This window comes from Pavona decussata, unplaced genomic scaffold (genome assembly GCF_977016875.1).
Source record: "Pavona decussata unplaced genomic scaffold, jaPavDecu1.1 SCAFFOLD_321, whole genome shotgun sequence".
Taxonomy (NCBI): domain Eukaryota; kingdom Metazoa; phylum Cnidaria; class Anthozoa; order Scleractinia; family Agariciidae; genus Pavona; species Pavona decussata.
In genome coordinates this window covers 1,202,501-1,222,428 of record NW_028145711.1, presented here as the reverse complement: position 1 = coordinate 1,222,428, position 19,928 = coordinate 1,202,501, and the positions used below count along the sequence as shown (strand labels likewise).

The 19,928-nt window shown below is 40.4% G+C and overlaps 1 protein-coding gene across 1 annotated transcript in view; it reads left to right on the top strand.

Annotated features, from left to right (window-relative positions):
- The window catches only part of LOC146453948 (SWI/SNF complex subunit SMARCC2-like), a 28,836-nt gene that overhangs the window by 8,383 nt on the left and 525 nt on the right, over positions 1-19,928 (top strand). The window contains exons 11-33 of the mRNA XM_085096017.1: positions 158-188; positions 292-338; positions 1,233-1,254; positions 1,449-1,506; positions 2,240-2,293; positions 2,758-2,803; positions 4,356-4,386; positions 5,008-5,076; positions 5,781-5,839; positions 6,987-7,168; positions 8,569-8,640; positions 9,103-9,216; positions 10,389-10,542; positions 11,918-12,006; positions 12,593-12,632; positions 12,996-13,049; positions 13,935-14,064; positions 14,905-15,027; positions 15,768-15,884; positions 16,465-16,547; positions 17,083-17,205; positions 18,135-18,269; positions 18,964-19,240. Coding sequence (XP_084952143.1) covers positions 158-188; positions 292-338; positions 1,233-1,254; positions 1,449-1,506; positions 2,240-2,293; positions 2,758-2,803; positions 4,356-4,386; positions 5,008-5,076; positions 5,781-5,839; positions 6,987-7,168; positions 8,569-8,640; positions 9,103-9,216; positions 10,389-10,542; positions 11,918-12,006; positions 12,593-12,632; positions 12,996-13,049; positions 13,935-14,064; positions 14,905-15,027; positions 15,768-15,884; positions 16,465-16,547; positions 17,083-17,205; positions 18,135-18,269; positions 18,964-19,240 — 2,110 coding nt within the window. The remainder of the gene's footprint in view (positions 1-157; positions 189-291; positions 339-1,232; positions 1,255-1,448; positions 1,507-2,239; positions 2,294-2,757; positions 2,804-4,355; positions 4,387-5,007; positions 5,077-5,780; positions 5,840-6,986; positions 7,169-8,568; positions 8,641-9,102; positions 9,217-10,388; positions 10,543-11,917; positions 12,007-12,592; positions 12,633-12,995; positions 13,050-13,934; positions 14,065-14,904; positions 15,028-15,767; positions 15,885-16,464; positions 16,548-17,082; positions 17,206-18,134; positions 18,270-18,963; positions 19,241-19,928) is intronic.

Sequence of the window (19,928 nt, the reverse complement as noted above, 5' to 3'; positions counted from 1 at the left end):
GAGCGTGCTTGTACTTCATAAAACAACTGAAACACATGCATGTACAATGAACATGCACATTGTTTCTTTCTTTCTCTTATTATTATTATTATTATTATTATTATTATTATTATTATTATTATATTTATTATTATCCTCTTCTTTCAATTCATTTCAGGGAAATAAAAGGGAAACATCACCAGCATTAGGTCAGTGCAGGGCATTTTTTTTAAATCTCGACTTACATACTATAAATTTCAGTTTCAGAAATTGCGATTAATACTGGCAGTAATAAATGATATGTTTTTACAGGAAAAACAAGAAGAAAGAGCCTCAGAACAGGAGCCAGTTCTGATGAAGTACGTCTCAGCTATGAGTAACTTCTTTGTTTTGGGCCCATTTTAGGACATAACATTATTTTACATGTAACTTGTACATAAACGTTCCTGTAGGATTATTAAAATAATCCAGAATGCAATCACACAGGCGCATCACCCATCGAAAAATCTACTACATAAACCAGGTGCTTGCACTGTACAGTCACATAAATGTGCTGTTATTTCAAAAACCAAAACTGTTTGTCTGTCAGCAAAAACAACAAAATAATTGTCAAGTTTGTAACTTATCACCCCTGTTGATTAGTGCCTCTGGCCAGAGACAGAGTAAGCTGGAACAGATTGAAACATGGAAAATGTTAGGCTAATGTTTTTCAAGTTCTCGCATTTTTGTTTCCAAAATGCGCTAGAACAGATCACAAGTTGTTCCTTTCAAGAATTGAGTTGATTTCTTTGCTCTCGTCATTGTAGAATATTATTTGGCAGCTGATTGAAGGTCTTATTTCATCATTTTTAACAAAAGATAGCAAAAACCCCATGAAACTTCTCCTTTAAGAATACAATGACATTAAAAACTATCTGACGGGGTGTAACACTTGATTTTGCAGCTTATTACTTTCATTTATTTAACATCCTTACACCATGTTACTAATTTAATTATTTGTAGTCAACTTAGTTGAATTGAGGAAGCTGAATCACACATAAGCTCTCTTGTTTCCCTTTTGTCTTCTCGCCACTTCTTCTTTGTAACTTAATTTAAATGAAATATTGTGTCTTGTTTCTTGTTTTGTAATTTCTTTGTGTAGCAAAATAATTAAAAAAAAAAAAAAAGAATTTGTGGTCCTCCTTTGAACATAAGTTTAACAGAACGGTGAAGTGAATTAACTGGTTTTGGTGTTGTTGTTTTTTCTTCCACAGCAACCAAGCAGTCCTGATGGAGGTAAGCTCTGTCTTTAAATTATTGCTTTCCTCTATTTTTTTTCTCTTGGAATGGTACACATTGTATTGCCAGATTAGAACCTTGACTCCAAATAGTTTTACAGTATCTTGAATTCCAAGTGACCGCATACATTGTAGCCCTCTGAAGGGACAATTGTATTTTATTACCAAATACTTTTTACGATCTTTTTATAGGAAAACTAAAGAAACGAAAACGGTCTCCTTCACCTGACCAGAAAAAGAAAAAGAAGCCGTAAGTTTTAATATCAACAGTTATTAACAAATTTTGTAAATACAGGAAAGGAAATAAAATAAATATTCTTAAAACAAGCAAGGTATGTGCAAATAATTAAAAAGCCTTCTTATCGCATATACAGTCGACTCCCGATAACTCGAACCCTCAGTAACTCGAACCTCGCACTAACTCGAACCAATTTTCCTTTCCTTTCAGGTCATTTTTTATATCATTTTACCCTTGATAACTCGAACTCCCGATAACTCGAACCTTTTTCAATTTCCCTTGAAGGTTCGAGTTATCGGGAGTCGACTGTACATCTTAAGTTGCTGCCAAAGTACTGTATGCCACAGACCTCTGTATTGTAAATCAGTGACAGTTCAAGCTGAACCCACCAACCTCTGCATACCAGTAAAGTGCTCTAACCGACTGAGTTACAGTGAAACACATGGCAAACTAGATGCAATTGTTTATATGAGGTGCACATGCCCTGTGTACAGGTGTGCCACATTAGGACTTGAGTTAATGGCATCATTTTAAATCAACGTAAAACTGCAGTCAAAACATCTCAGACTCGAGTTACCACTTTCTCTGTAGTGCTTTCACGGAGCTTCTGCCTTGTATAAAAAAATGTCAATGGTTGACTTCGAATCAGAATCTTTTCTTTGTAAAACTATGCTTACAACAAAATGAAAATTTGCCAGTAATGAATATGGCATAGTTCTGATGTTGGTCTTTGTTCCCCAAACAGTGTAGCACCAGTGAATCCCAAGAAGAAATCAGGAAAAGATGATGACAATGACAGGTTAGCTACAGTGTACAGTATATTAGAGTTATTTGCTATCTCCTTGGCTACAAAGCTTCAACTTGACTTTAGACCCCTGTGAAACTGGTGTTGTACTCTACCAACAGAGCTAGAGAGCTTATGGTTGTTCCCTGTATGAGGAGTACCCTATTCTTATCTTCAGGATCCACTTACATGTACTTGGACACCTTTGTATACATTCTGTTGGTATATCAAGCCAACTGGGAGCTGTTCATTTTGTAAATTTGTAATGTAAGGTCTGTAGAGGTGAAAAGATGTAAGTGAAAATGTATGAAACACTTATATTTGAACTGCAGATTCACAAAAGAATTTATTTAATAAATAAGAGACCATTACAGTTTTAAATGTATAAGTACGAACTGTACACAACTTAAGCAGCTTTGAAAAGAAAGCGTGAAAAATGTTTACCTGAACTGATTTTTTTGTCCTTGTTCGCTTTGCAGTGACGATGCCACAAAAGATCTTCCTGATCCATCTCCAATTCCTAATGTAAGGACTCACACGTCAAAATTGATTGGTAGTTGTCATCTTACATGTACGGTGTTTCACCTCATCCTGTGCTTAGGCAAATGGCAGAAATGACCCTGTGATCATATTTATCTTATATTTGCCACTTGCTGTTTTTAGTTTCTTAGTAAAATTAAGTAGTTTTTCGTTAGCATCAAAGGTCAGAGTGATTTTACACTACATTCTCATCTTAATACTAATTTTTTCAAGAAAACATAAATGCGAATCTCACGTTTGTTGTTGCCATAAACAGGATTCTATATCTCTATTATCGCAAATTTCATATGCTCAATAATTTATGCTCAGTTCACATCGCATGTATAACCATTTGAACAGAATGCATGATACAGTTTTTATAGCCTGCTACATATGTATTGTAAACTGACAACTGGTTCAATGCCCTGCAGTAAATGTAAATGTTGATGGAGTGACAGATTAGTGAAGGTGACTTAACATACAGAATACCATTACGTCAATACCCAGCCAATATGAGCCTTGGATCTCTTGGATACTTTTACATTGCATACATCAGGCCCGTAGCAGGGGGAGGGGCAGGGGGGCTTGAGCCCCCCAGAATTTTTGGAAGTTACAAAACAGTTTGCCAAAAAATAAATGTTTAAACCAAATTAATGTGCAGCAATCAGTCTGACGCTGCAAATGCCTTTTCACAGCCCTTTAAAAATGTGTTTACTAACTTTCAGTTTCCTTCGCTAGCAGTTTGTTTTTATAAACAACAACAACAACAAAGGTACTCCTACCTTGTCAATCGGAAATAAGAACCAAAATGGATCGAAATCAACCAATCTTAAGCCCTAAAAACTGTTGAAATAAACTACTTGTTTTCTAAGGCATCCGCTCATTTATAGCAATACAAATGTCCTTAGACCTCCTTAGTGTATAGCAATTTAGTGTTCGCGCGTCGTCAAAAGACTCGCAAATATGTCCTCTCAAGAGCCAGAGAAAAAATTCTCTCACAGTCGGATTCTTACTGCCTGATTAAAGCCAAATTTTAAAAGAGAAAGAAAAATTTGTCGTCGTTTATTCACGTCCTCCTTCAAACGTAAAGTTAGGAAACTTCACATGGTAGTCCAGGTAAAAGGAACTGCAAAAAAAGATGTACCAAAAAGTATGATGCGGGTGCAAGGTTATTGTTTTACTTACTAAATCTACTTTTTTTCTGTTCTAATCAGTCAGTCGTTTTTGGGGGGTGACGGGGGGGGGGGGGGATAGTTATGTTTAACCATTTTGCTGAGCCCCCTCAGTTGTTTTAGCCTTGCTACGGGCCTGTACATGTGTGGTTTATCATGCTATGGGCGTTATTGCACCATGACGATTTCAACAAAGCTTTTTCCTCCTCTGACTTTTTGAAAGGGTCAAGCAAGATACAGTAAGGCTGTTCATTAAGTTTTCAAGAAGGCTCTCCTGCCTATGAAGGCTTCATGCAAAAACTCGGGAGAATTTGAGCTACAACAACAAAATGCAATATGCTTCAGTTATGCACAGAGCCTTTCAATTGTTTGTTTGTTTTACCCAGGTTGAAGAGGTCAGTGCCTCTACTGCTTCAGGTGAGAACACTCCAGTTTCAGCTCACACTGCCTGCACTGTACCTACCCGTGTACATGAACATCAACTGTACATTTGATGATTAGCATAGTACTCAAGAAAAATGTGCTGACAATTATTTTGGACAAACTAGACTGTTCTATGATGCTCCACTGTCACAGTTACTACACATTGTGCACAGCTCCATGTGCTGTTATGATGCAGTAAAATATGTTTTTATCAGTTAGTGCTACTGCGATTTTTCAGAACTAATTAACAATCCAAAATAGAAATGTAGCAATTGAATTATATGCATGTAAAAAAAGATAAGATACATGTATTTGAGAGAAAAACAACAAGAGCTACTGACTTGTTTGTAGACACACTAATCTGAGTAACCATTTTAGGTTTTTCTTTTGTTTTGTTTTGTTTTTTTACACACATTTTCTTTACGGTACTAATATAAAACTTCTTAGCCTCAATTGAGTTCCTGATTTGTTGAATGAAAAGCAATAACTTATTTTCACCTTCCTTTCATTAAAAACCACCCAATTTCTATTATATAGATTGCACATGTAGTTTTGTAGACTGCAACTGAATTCGAATCATCATTCTACATGTTCATCTTTGCCTTAACATTTTAGTTACAAAGGGAAAAGAAACTGATCTACAGCCAATGAAAGGAAGCTCATTGACAGACATCTCTGATTCAGGTAAACCGTTCAAATTGATGCAGTTTCACTCACTCTGCTAAACACAAAGGTGCCCTTTAAAAAAGAGAACAGAGGGAAGAGGGACTAAGGTCTTCTCACTTGGGACATTTCCAGATACACACATTTGTTCCTTTTTTTTTTTTTGTTTTACTCTTCAAAGACTTTGAATTACTGTGAACTAAAAATGATACCATTATTTTTGAATAAGAAGACACTTTGTGAATTAAAAATAAATGTTGCTAAAACACGGTTGGCTCATGGCATTTAAATCAAGGACTGAGCTTGATTTTTGCGAGCTTGCCAATGTTACATGTTGCATTAGCATGAAGTGTATTATATTAAATTGAAGTTGTTGTTTTTTCACTCCTTACTGCGTATTTCTTGCAAGCTAAAATGTTTTGTCAAAAGGTTCAATTCCCCAAGTGTGAGTAACACTAATGAAAGCAAAAACTTTCATAGATTATTGTCTGCTAATTTTAAGCTTTTGCCTCTTTTACTGAGAGCTGTCAAATTAACCATGGTCTTCCATTAAAAATCGCTCCTTGGTGTTTAAAGGACAACTACGAAGGGTGAAAGTAAAGTTTACTTAATCACTTTTATGCACAATAATGCAAATAATTTGTAGATTAGAAAACAAAATTAGATTTCAGGATCTTTCTAATTCAATTTAAACCCTAAATGCTCTATTTTGTGCACAATCTTAGGAAAACCAGAGGAACCTGATGCAGATGAGGGAGAGACTGGAAGTCAAATGGATTCACAGGTTTGTAGTTATCTTTACCAAAAACGTTTTTATTATAATTAATAAGGCAGATTTACTAGCAACCTTTGTGGCATCCTGGGTGTTGATAGTACCTTGGGAAAGTACATGTACTACTTATTACATATAGTCTGGATAAAAGCAGTGAGGAAATTAATTTTAAGAAAAACACGAGACTCCTGAGTTTTACAGACATGTTTCGGCAGTTACCTCTGCCATCTTCAGTCTGAAATGAACAACAAATTACCGGAGTGTCGTGTTTTTCTTTATTACATATAGCTATCATTTGAATGCTCACAGTTGAGGATTGCATCCACAGACTCACCAGTTGGGACCACTCTGTATAAACAACACGGGAGCTTTTACAATAGGTCTTATCACGGTTTTCGACGCCATTTTGACGAGTAGGCAAACAGGCTTGAAATAACAGTGTTTGTATGGAAATCCTATGTCAAATAATTTTCATAAAACACCGCTTCTGAAAAATTCATGAATTGGAAACTTTTGGCACTAGGAAAAGGACTTTAAGAAAAAAATTGGAGGGATGTAGCTGCGCCAGAAAGCGTCCAGTCGTGTTTTGAATTTTCCATACATTTGTCTGTATAGCGAACCAGCCGTAAACTGCTACTAAAAATAGCTCGCGGGAAAAAAATACAGAGAAATGTATGGAAAGTTCAAAGCACGACTGGACGCTTTCTGGCACAGCTACATCCCTCCAATTTTTTTCTTAAAATCCTTTTCCTAATGCCAAAAGTTTCCAATTCATGAATTTTTCAGAAGCGATGTTTTATGAAAATTATTTGACATCGGATTTCCATACAAACACTGTTTGCCTACTCGTCAAAATGGCGTCGAAAACCGTGATAAGGCCTATTGTATTACCCCTTTATTTAAGGGGTCATATTTTCATCCACTGATTCAAACGTTAGAGCCACCTTGAACAGCATAACCTTCATCTTCGGAGACCCAGGGGCAGATAGTCAGGTCAGGAGGAAGTCAAAGCGGCTGGGCCCGTTCATTCTTGTAAACTTAGCCGCCTCGACTTCCTCCAGATCCAACTATCTGCCCCTGGGTCTACGAGGATGCATAACGTAATTGTTTAGCTACCCAGTTGAAGGTAAATTCACATTTTATCGTTGAATTGTCCCAGGAGCAGCCAGAGGAAAGCACTGAACAATCGGCACCAGGCTCACCTGCATCCAGCCAGAATAAAGATGGACTCTTCAAAGAACCAATCAACGTACCTGACACAGAACCACATGACGAAAATCTGACAGAACAGACTCATCATATTATTATCCCCAGTTATGCTTCGTGGTTTGACTACAACAGGTAAATAGATTGTTGTATTATTCAGTAAACTAGGTTCACGGGACAAACATCCTGTATACTGCAAGGATTGGAATGTCAATGTGTGGCATCTACGCTTATGCGTGATGGAATATTTTAAGCCTGGTGAATAAATGTGAATGATGTATTATTCAGTGAATGACACAGGCATACTCGGAAAAAAGAAATCCGAGTGCTCCTATCAGGACTAGAACCTAAGACCTTCCGATTACAAGTTCGGACGCTCTACCGCTGAGCTACAGGAGACTCGTGGGAGCTAAGGCCATTAAACTAGGTTCATGGGACCAACATCCTGCACACTGATAGGATTGGAATGTCAGTGTGTGGGATATGCGCAGTGGAATAAATGTGACAGGTAAATATTTGCTATGGGGTAGCTTTGTGCACTTTTGCCTTCAGGAAACACAGAAAGAAATGCACCTATTCATCGGCGCAATTTTCATCCGTCTACCCAAACGATCTCATAATCCCTCACTCGTGCCAGTCTCCCCGTAGTTTCTGTAGTGGGGAATAATACAAACCGCGTTATCTGCTGTGAATCATTATAGTGGATGGATGTCTTTTCGTAGGCAACAGAGACGTTTAAATCATCGTGTTCTAAAGATCTTTTTATGCGCTGCAATGGGTGGATTTGTGTCCACTTTTTCTTTTTGTGGGCTATTGGTTGTTGACATCGACTCGTCATTGAAAGTAAGAAGAAAGACAATCGTTGGTTGGGTGTTGAGGTTCAAAGTCGCATGTTTGCTAAAAAGAGCAGTGACTCAGTGTATTGATGGTAAAGTAACTAAAACTAAAATAATTACCATAAAAGCTCCCCCTTTTTTAAGGTAAGATTTTCTGATAAGCTCGCAGTCTGGCTCATCCTCGGTGTAAAAACCTGTTACGTTCACGAGTGACATAGAACAAAGAAAACAAAAAAGTCGAAACAATAGATAAAACGAACATAATAGTAATAAAACAAAGAAAAACTTCACAGGTTTTTACACCGAGGTAAACCCCCCGGTCTCCAGCCCCATAGAGAAATACTTCAAAACGCAATGCATTGCAATGGTTAAAACATAGTTTGTCTACCAGAAAACATGGTTTTCAATGTGCAAAAGTACTACTGTACCAAGCTAAGAATGGGTACCGGCGACATACTACCGGGGGGTAACCCTGCAATGGACTAGCATCCCATCCAGGAGGGAGTAGCAATGCTCCTAGTTGCTTCATGCTACAGAAACCGGGCCAGGCTCCGGACTTGTTGGCTACTCAGGCTCGTAGTACAACTTTACCTTTCAACCCTACTTTCCACTTTGTTCTGTGGACGTATGCGGGTAGCGCACCTTCAGCTAAGTGATTTCGTTTCCCGCAGTAATCGGTCTGTTTTGTCTCTTTTTTAGTGTCCATGCCATTGAACGAAGGGCCTTGCCTGAATTTTTCAATGGGAAAAACAAATCCAAGACACCGGAAGTGTAAGTATATTTAGAAAAGTACATGTGGAAGAGTAGATAAATTTTGTAAAGCACCTCAATCAAGTTATGTTTAAAACACGAGCAGCAGTGTTTTATCGGGATTTAAAACCACGAGGCGCAGCCGAGTGGTTTTAAACCCCGATAAAACGCGTGCTGCGAGTTTTTTGAACGGCTTCAAAAACATTCCTGGAAAAGCATGTGTCGAGAGAGTTCATAACAATGATGCTTTTGTGAACGTTGGAAATTAGCATACGAGAAAAACATTGAACACCGCATACTAATAAGGAGGAGGTTTTATCGGGTTTTCAAACCACTGCACGTGATGTTTTCTCGACCATTTGATAGGTTAATGCTCTTATGAATTATTAATGAGTTTTTGAAAGAGCTATGATCTCTTTAATACTCAGTAATGTTAATAATAAGTGCCTACTTTTTGCTTATTTGATTTTTGCACTTTTTAAGGTATCTCGCTTGTCGAAACTTCATGTTGGATGCATACAGGCTGAACCCCACAGAATATCTAACGGCTACAGCCTGCAGACGAAACCTGGCTGGTGATGTTGGTGCTGTCATAAGGTAAGAGATTCCCTGAGAGCTTTCAACATGCCAGCTAATCATAGTGTTTCAAGTTTCAAGCCGTGAAAAGGTCATGCAAGTGTGGGCAAAATACAAAAAACAATTGGCGTATAGACAGGGAGATCACAACAGCTTAACCAATAAATATAACACTTAAAAACAGAAACAACAGAACAGTTAAAAACAACAAGTCAGGTGACAATCGAGGGTGCGACCCATATTGCTCTTAACGCGTATAGATTTCAATGTGCGTGGATTATCGGGCTCGTATAGGTTGTAAAGGGAATTCATATAGTATTCATAAAGTTTGAATCTGAAGGCCTTCAATGGAAGGGATGGCAGTAAGTTCCAAACCCTGCATGAGCGAATGAAGACTGAATGAACGTTGAAATGTTTTCGAGAGTCTTTCATTTCTTTGAGACAAGGGTAGTGATGTCTTTGCTCCATAGTGTCACTCCTCACCCAGGTCTATAACTGGGTACTATCCACTATGTCATCGTAACAAACTTCCGCGTCACAGCAAACTGCTCTGACGGAGGGCTAACGCCCGAAGCATCAGCACTCAAATCTCTTTACGGTGGTCTATTTACCTTCAGTTATAAACTGTTGATAAACCAAGCAATCAGCCACATACTGCTTGGGGCAACCTGTGCGATAGACTAAGGGTGCTTACCATTTACATGGAAAACCCGGAAATTCCAGTTGGAAAATCAAATGGTACACATCATTCCGTTTGGAGCACTTCTGAAATTATGGGCTTCTGGTCAAACTGATGCATTTTTATTGCTCCTTTTGGGATTTACAGCTGATGTTCATACATTTTGCATGTTATCCATCTTCTGTTAAGACAAGCTTAATCATTTCGTATTTATGCCGAAAATTTCCATCTGGGTGGTTTTCGTCAATGGTTAGCACCCTTGCACTCCATCCAGGGGCGAGCAGTAACAACAACGGCAAGCTTTATTTCCCTCATTCAGTCACATCACAGTTATTACGCTTAACTAATTGTTAAAAAAAGAGGGGGGGGGGGGACTATCTGGAATAACTATGGAGTTAAAACGCCTAGTTGCTTCATGCCACAAAAGCAAGATTAATCTCCACCGGAATTCACAACCTGCGGCTCGTGTGCGACGTTACCTCATTTCTGACCTACACTGTATTTCTCGTTTCAGGGTTCATGCTTTTCTGGAGCAGTGGGGTCTGATCAACTATCAAGTGGATGCGGATGGTCGCCCTGCGCCAATGGGTCCCCCATCCACATCGCATTTCCATGTGTTAGCAGACACTCCTGCAGGACTGCAGCCCCTCCAGCCTGCCAAGACACAGGTGTGATCAAACGCCATGTCACTTGTCTAACATTCTTGCATTTATTAAGTCTCACAGCAACGGCCCACTAGGGCTACGCGTCTCGCCTGGAGTGTAAATTAAACTTGGAAAGGGTTTTACAGTGTAACGAACTCAACCGGGGCCACCCAACATTGATCAGCCACTCACAGGTCACGTTTACAACAAAGGAGTCTGGCTTTGGTAGTTTGTAAACTAATCAAAAACGAGAACATTTGTTTAAATTTCAAACTGTCGGTTTTTTCGGTGGCCCCGGTTGAGGACGTTGCACTGTAAGTGTCGTAGAATTAGAGAGCAAACCATCTTTTCAGCCAGCCATCGGGCGCGATTATATGTACTTATTACTTCCATCGGGGAAACATATGTAAGTCTGTATTTTGTTGTTTTCTTTCGTTTTTGTGGGTTTGTACAATTTAGATTGTTTTCTTTGGTTTGTGCAGTATTGTAACAAATTATTTTGTTGTCATTTCGTTAGTCAAATCGTCGTTATATTAAATCATGGTGGACGAGTTTGAAAGTTCCCTACTTAACTCTACGCCACAACTACAACTTAGCGTAAAACGTTAAAGCCTTTTAAAAAAAACAAAAACTGTGCTTATGTCTCGACTCGTTCATATTCATCTCCAGCACATTAATTCATACAGTCAAGAGTGGCAAGGTTTTGAACAGCAATTCGACTTCTTCCACGTGAAAAGTGTAACTTGAACGGCGAGAACGAGCCATTTTTCTTTTTTCTTATGTGTTTTTAGTTCTCGAAGGTACCGGTGGTAGCTTCTCTAGTTGCACAAAAAATTCTAGGTAAAATAAAGTGTATTTTTGTCTTTAAGTATGAGAAACCGTTTGTCGAAAATTTTGATAACTTACCGAGCCGGAAAATTATTTGATGTGTACAATGTTCCTCAACGGAGAGTGAATTTTCATTTATTTTGAAAGTTAGATTTTAAAACGTTTGTAATCTTTCGAACCAGTATCGAACGCTCTGGGCAGGTTCCTCTTAAAATTACTAACAGTCGATTAAAAAACAAAACGATTTGAAAAACGCTTATCGACCCCGGCATGTTATGGGGGCTTTCTGGAAAATAGGCCTCAGACCCGCCACTTGTCTCGTATCTATAGCAGGTAGGTACTAGGGTTATTTCTTTTTCCCTCTGGATGGGACGCTACTCCATCGTAGGTTAACCCCAACAGTATGTCGCTGGTACACGATTATAACACAGGGTGAAGAGACACAATGTGGAATGAAGTTTCTTTTCAAAGGAGTGAACAGCTCAACATACCAAATATGAACGGCTCAATTTTCAAAACATTACAGCAAAAAGATTTGTATTCATCTAAACAAGTTGTATTCAACTTTCAGATTCCAGCCTCACAACAAATGATGCAGTTCAAAGATGACTTTGGTGGAAAGGAGGCGCATAAGAGCAGTTTGACTGGCGCTAACTTCGGGTAGGATTCTGGATGTTTTTATGCTGTATAAACCGCGTAAATGACCAAATGTCTCCAACAGCCACTTTCCTTCTACTTCGCTATATTATAAGAGAAATTGTAGCTAATAAAAAACACAAATAAATTCTCAAATCAAGCAGTTTTATGTGCACGCTGGTTGGCATGTCTCCTTAGAAGCATTATCTCTTTGAATTTGAACACTTAGCTTTGTGTTTCACTCGCGGCTTTGCTAGACTTTGAGTGCTCCCTGTTGGTAGATGGTGAAGCGAACGAAACACGCGAACGCGCGTTGCCTCCGCGAGGAAACGCGACACGCGTTTTTCTTTTCCTCGCGCGACGCGTCTCCTCGCGGGAGGCAATTTGCGCGCGCGCATGTTTCGCTCGCTTTACTGTTGTCCCTAAGAAAATAGGGATTTCTCGTTGTCTATGGCTTCGCTTCCTCTGATCCGCAGGTTGTTTGCAATGTAGGAATTCCGTGATTGTTGTAAAGGAGAGAAGAAGCATGGTCACATTATTCTTTGGGTTATCATACTGCCCTGAGTAGATTCCATAAAGGACTCATCCTGTTTTACCTTTGTTTTTGCAGGCTTCGTTCTGATCAATATCTTTCGAAAAAGAGTCAAAAGGTGGGTATGCAAATGGCCGCTATGGACTGCAGTATAATTTGGTGCAGATGATTGATTTATTACTTGTGCTATGAGGCCACAAGTCTAAAAATGTCCGGCGTTCGAATTCCTTTTCGTGTCACGGTTTTCACAGGTTTCCAAAGCTCTGTGAGTCTTTGTAAAACGTCTTTAAGTTGGTATTAGGGGCGCGGGGCTGAAATGTTTCTTTCTTCCTTTGGTACCTTGGGTGGGAGGACCGTAGCTTCAAATCCAACGGCACAAGTACAGGCTAGCTCTAGCCTCTTGTTTTTGTTTTAAATTCTTCTGAAGTTGAGGTTTAAGAAATTTAATCACGATTTTAATTTGGCATCCTTTGTTTTGTAGGCAGCAACAGCCACAAAGGAATGGACGGAACAAGAGACACTTCTACTGTTGGAGGTGAGTGGAGCGTTTGTGGATAGTTTTACTTGTAATTTGGGGTCGCAGTGGTTAAGGCCCTTATATGCTCCACTGTTTTCCACCCATCCGACCTGAAGTTCGGTTAATTGGTGCCAAGTGCAACATCTGTTATATGCCATGACTTTTTGACGTCTCAAGTGATTCTCGTATTGCGTTTAGTGCCAATTAGTGCATGATATTGTAAACACGATAAAAAAAAAACCCTAGCAATTTGACTACAATCATTGTTTTCGTTGTGAAACACTTCAATTGTTTTCAACATTGTCAGGGGGCGGCATAGGAGAATTTGTAAGTGGGCAAGGGCGGGGAGGTCGAAGTAGAAAGGAAAACAAGACCAACAAACGTTTTCTGGCATTAATATTTGTTTTAATGACCGAATCACAAATTTCCGCACGCAGATTTTCAATGCGCTAAGAAGTTTTGGGCAGAATTACAGTTCCAGGATTGTAATTATGGTTTCGAATCCGAGTTGTTGCAGAAAAAGGTCCTGCTCTGTTCATTTGCAAATGCTTTAATTGCATCAAATTCCAAAATGTTTATGCATGGTTTATGGCGTTGGTAGACAATTCCAGAGCTCTGGTTGCTATCATTTTCAACAAATACTTGTCACTTTCCAATTTTTCTTAAATACTCAGAATGAACTTGAGAAACTTGGCCAACTTTTTCACGTTGCAATCCATTTCCATCCTAACCATCCGCAGACAAACATGAATGATACTAGTTTCTGTGCACGAGTCGGGTTATTGTTAACAAAACTGAACTATTATTTTAACGTTTCCATAATTACAAATATGTTTTTTGGCCATTCAAAGTGACATTGAAAATGGGGTGACACTGGCCCTTGTACTTTCTCAATGTCTTCAGGGCTTGGAAATGTTCAAAGATGACTGGAACAAGGTGGCTGAACATGTTGGAACTCGCACACAAGACGAATGCATTTTACATTTTCTACGGCTGCCAATCGAGGACCCTTTCTTAGAGGACGTGCAGCTCGGTGAGATAATAAATCTTTTCATCCGTGTTAATGTGAAGTAAATCTTTCTTAGCCGAAATAAAAGTTCATTAATACGTTAAGTACATGTTAGTCTTTATGAAAACACTTACCGGTCTTACCTGTCTGTATAGCAAAATTTGGACCAGTCAGAGTAAGTCATTTTAATCCTGGAGCAGCGCAGCGATATCATAAATCAATAGATTTAGAATCGCGTTTAAGACAAACGGCAAACGTGAGATTCGCGTTTATGTTTTCTTAAAAAAATTAGTACACAAGAGAGAATAGTGCAAAATAATTCTGGCCTTTGATTCCAACGCAAAACTACATAATTTTACTGAGAAACTGAAAACAGCGAGCGGCAAATATAGGGTAAACATGATCACGTGGTCATTTCTGCACTTTGCCGTAAACATAACCCTAAATCTTTCTATTATATGTTTACTCCTTGCCCTTGAAAAGAGTGCTTTTCAATTGAATGTCGAAAGTAATTAGCGTTTGCTTTTTTTCTTTTCTCCGCTCTGTGATTGGCTGACAAAACTCGCGCCACATTCTCAACCAATGAGGAGCAAAACCCAAACCAATCGTGACTTGCTCGCAGACGTAAGCTGCGCTTGGCACAGCTAACGTCTATTGGCTGCGAATTCTGATTGGTTCATTGCGCTGTTTGCATCTGTTGGCAGTTGCGATTGGCCAGTCTGCCCCAGAGTATAATACTTTGGTTTTGGTTTTACGACACTCAATTTAAAACTGCTCTATTTCCTCCGAAACACTCTTCATTAACCCAGCTTTCCTACCCTTCTCTTTACCCTCCATTTATTGTTGTTGGTGTTGTCAATTTAGGTCCTTTGTCGCACCAGCCCGTGCCGTTCAGTCAGCAGGGTAACCCCATCATGTCCACTGTGGCCTTCCTTGCTTCGGTTGTTGATCCGCGAGTGGCAAGTGCTGCAGCTAAAGCTGCGTTGGGTAAGATTGTGTGTTGTGTCGTAAAAAGTATTCCCCAGTTGAACTCCTCAAAATGCAGACCGCCGACGAACGGAGCTAAGCGTCCGTAATAGAGTGGCAAAAAGAGAACTCAGTCAGTTTAGAAGCCTCTATACTGTAATGTTTCTATTCTAGTGGAGGCAGCCTGGCCGAGTGGTTAGAGGCACGGACTTGTAATCCGGATGTCCCGGATTCAAGATCCCTCTCTGACCACTAGCCGGATTTGTTTCATGGTAGCCCCCTGTTCAAATCCTCGGCCACACTTTGCAAATAACCAACGGTAAGTCCCTCTGCTGGTTGGATTTTTCAAAGATGTTTATGTTTAGTTTTCATTATTTCTTTCATTCATTTATAGTGTCCGCAATTAGCACTGCAGTGCTAATAAGTTCACGCTTAAAAACTAGTGTTAATCAAAGATTAAGTAGTGCGTTCGATGTCACCAGGCTCTCTCTGTCTCCTTTGCCATGTTGGTGATGATGTCATCCGCCCCTGCAAAATTTGCGGGGGATGCCAGATACGCGTCCCAAGATCCATTCATTCATTCGTTCGTTCGTTCGTTCGTTCATCGATTGATTGTCCCATATAATCTCCACTACAAACGCAATTAGGGGTGCATTCTTTCTACGTCGAACGCAATAGAGCTATTATTATTAACAAACGACTGAACTCTATTTCAGTGTCAAAAGCAATCTTCTCTATCCTTCTTTGTTCTTTATAAATAGAGAAATTTTCAGAAATGAAGGACGAGATACCCCAGGCTGTCATTGACAGTCATGTGAAGAAGGCCGCTAACGCCCGGGCAGAGAAGACGAGACAGGAAAACACTGAAACAAACACAGGTAGGCTGAATGTGTATCTCTTTCAAATTAGGAAAGGTTTATAATTCACGCGGAAAGCAGAGTGTAAGGAGAGTCCAAAGCAGTTTTTGTGTTTTGAGTACTGACGATGGACAGGGATATGCTGTTGCTTAGCAACTTCGCTGATAACCACCTGGGCTGAGTTGCTCGAAGCATGGTTAGCGCTAACCATTGATTAAGAGGTATTAAAACCTATAGGTTGTCATGGTATTTAACCTGGGTTAGCGCTAACCATGCTTCGAGCAACTGGACCCTGGTGATTAATTATGGCAGGCAGTTTTCCTGTAGGGACAAAGTTCTTATTCAGCATTAGCCAGCAATGCAGGCGTCTTACTTTGGGCGAGCGCTATAGTCGCCAACTTTGATTTTAAAAGCAGAGGAGGATTGGGGAGAGTAGAATGTGGGACCAAATGGGTGGGTGTTAGGCTAGGATTTTGCAAATACAAAATGGCGACCACGATTAACCGAGATTCAGGCACTAGGTCAGTGTCCATGCACTGACTGTTGTCAAAACTCAATCAGATCCCTGTAAATGATTACAGTAAGCCGTGTTCTTTTTCAGAAGAAACGCCTCAACCTATGGAAGTAAATGGAAGTCAATCAACAGGACCCGAGGGAGGGGAGACTGGGGCACAAGATGTCAAGGTAAGTTGGAATAACATTATAGGTCCATCGAAGTGTGGGAGTCTTCTGTAAATGATAGAAACGTGTCACGCGGCTCACGGCGCGTATTTTCATAGCGTCAGATGAATAATTTTCGTTGAAACGTGCCTTCTCGCCTACCCACATTCATGTTATTCGTTCGATTTTGTCTTTGTGAAGCTCCTCAGAAACAATGGACCTTGGCCTATAAAACAATAGAGCTACGTGAGAATGATGTATTTTTTCAGTCAGTGAAACAGGCATACTCGGAAAAAGGAAATCCGAGTTCGCCTATCAGGCGTCAAACCTAAGACCTTCTGATTATTAGTTCGGATGTTCTACCACTGAGCTACAGGAGACTCGTGGGAGTGAAGGCCATTAAACTAGGTTCATGGGACAAATATCCTGCATACTGCTAGGATTGGAATGTCAATGTGTGGCAAATGCGCAATGGAATATATGTGATGGTACATTGTGCAATACAATACAATACAGGTGAAGTGTCTTTTAATCGTGTTGTGGTGTTCTTTTTTTTCAGATGGAAGATGTGTCTGAGAAAAGTACTCAAGCGGAGAATGGAGAGAAAGGTCAATCTATTAACGAAGAAAACATCGCCAAAGCTGCGGCATCTGCTCTGGCAGCGGCTGCTGTGAAAGCCAAGGTAAAGGAGATCATAACATACCACTAAGTGGGGTGGGAACTGGGAACTGCATTCGGTCCTCCACCATACCCCACCCCACCCATTGAGGGGGAAGGGTGGCGGGAAATTCAGAGCATCTTGCACAGCACCCCACCCCACCCATTGAGGGGGGAGGGTAGCGGGAGATTCGTAACATCTTCCACCGCACCCCACCCATTGAGGGGGGAGGGTGGCGGGAAATTCAGAGCATCTTGCACTGCACCCCACCCCACCCATTGAGGGGGGAGGGTAGCGGGAGATTCGTAACATCTTCCACCGCACTGCACTCTTAAAGTAAGTTTACAAGGTACGAATGAAAGTTGCTACTCCTGGGTTCTGCTTTGGTAGCCGCCGCTGTGAAACCCAACGTAACCGGAAAGAGATTGTAGCATACGATTGAGGTGGGGTGGGTAGCGGGGAATTCATACCTTCTTCAACCGCATCCCATCCCACCCCACCCTCATAGTAACGTTACACAATTTTAATTATTAATTAACCGAACGGTTTTCTTCTACCCTGAGGATGGGTTATATCAATCCAATCAGATATACATTTTCAAGTGTCACGCATCACCTACGAACTTTCCGTTCACCGTTTATTTTGATAGACTACTGATACTCCTGAGCTCAAACCTAATAGCGAGAGTCCGTAATAGCGGGAATTTGTTTCAATCAAACGTCTGTAATCTATTTCTGCCGGGGATTAAGCTGCTGTCCGTATTATCGGGGTGTCCGTAATAGCGAGGTGTCTGCAAGGCGAGAGTTGACTGCAAACTTTGTTTCTATTCATTTACTAAGCAACAATATTTTTACGGAGACTCCCCACAATCACGCGATCACGTTACAATAACTATTCCTGACCTAACACTCTTATCTTTAGCCAAAGTATCCTGACGTTTGTTTTCCTCGTAGCATTTGGCTCAAGTTGAAGAGAGAAAGATCAAGAGTCTTGTGGCACTGCTGGTGGAGACTCAGATGAAGAAACTGGAAATCAAACTTCGCCACTTTGAAGAACTTGAGACCATCATGGACCGGGAGCGCGAGGCGGTGAGTTTATAGCAAAACTGTACAGCAATCAAGATAATGTGACACTGTGATTGGTCGAACCACAGACAAGGACGACGGGTATTCCGTTTTGTTTTCTCGCGTATGAACTGGGTCCTAAATTGCAGGTCTGGTTGGCAATGTTTTCCAAACTGGTTCAGTTTCAGAGAATCGAAAAAAAGAATCTTTGAATGTAGAGAATGTAGCCTACAAGAGCAGACGCCTGTACGTAATGTTTAAAATACGAGTAGCAGTGTTTTGTCGGGATTTAAAATCACGACGCGCAGCCGAGTGGTTTTAGACCCAATAAAACACGTCCTGCGAGTTTTTTGAACGGCTTCAAAAACATTCCTGGAAAAGCGTGTGTCAAGAGAGTTCATAACAATGATGCTTTTGTGAACGTTGTAAATTAGCATACGAGAAAAACATTAAACACCGCATACTTATAAGGAGGAGGTTTTATCGGGTTTTAAAACCACTGCACGTGATGTTTTATCGACCATTTGATAGGTAAACGGGCTTATGAATTATTAATGAGTTTTTGAACGTTGTTTCACCCTCCGCGAAAAGGGCCTCCGTTGGTGGCTGGTTAAACAAAAGATGCAAAGGCGTCTTTTTTTGCAGGCTAAGAGAAAGCTGCCTCAGATCCGTTTGCAGTATCAGTATGAAATGATAACATGCTTCTTCGTTTATTCAGTTGGAATACCAGCGTCAGCAGCTCCTCGCTGAGCGCCAACAGTTTCATCAAGAACAGCTTAAGGCAGCCGAGCTGCGCGCACGCGCAGCAGCGGGTCACTTGTCTCCTTCAGCATCCTCCCCAGGACAGATTCAACCACAGTCACAGGTGTCGCAACCACAATCCCATTTCCCACAGCAACACCAGGCACAGATACAACAACAACAGCAACAAAGGCATTCTCAGCAGTTGCCACCACAGGCACCCCAGCCAGGAGCCCCTAGTCCTGCTCAGCAAGGTAGGAAAGCCGTCAGCACCCAATTCACAAAGTGAATTGACGGAACTGTTTGAATGGTTGGTGTGGAACGGCTGGAAAAAAAAAACGTTTGAACCTTCCAGACATTTTTCAGTTCTCAGAGCGTGCAGCTTCTCAGACCAACCCTATATTACGGCGTTTTCACAGATCAGTCTATTTTTAGATAGCTTGGGAATTATTATCGCCGTCGAAAGTTTAAGATTCCTGACGTCATAGGAATTATGTAACGCTTGTGATTGGTTAGGCAGGCTCCCTTGGGAGTCTAAATTCGTGGGAAGTTCAATGCATGAATAAACAGGTCTGTGATCACACGGTGACACGATTGCACGAGAAGAGAAACTTCGTATCTCCAAGCGGCCATGTCATGTTCTGTTTATTGTATAAACACCAATGAAATACCAATCAATGCAAAAGGCGTTATTTATTATGTAACTATAGCAACGGTGTTCTTTTCACGTGTGACGATATCATGTTTTCGCGCGAAAGCTCGCCTGGTATTTCATTGGTGTTTATATAATAAGAGAGATTTAGAATTACGTTTACGGCAAACGACAGAAATGACCACGTGACCATGTTTACCCTGTAGTTTTATGAGAGCCGTAAAGGTCAATATTATTTTACCCTATTCTTATCTGTGTACTAATTTTTTCAAGAAAACTTAAACGTGGAT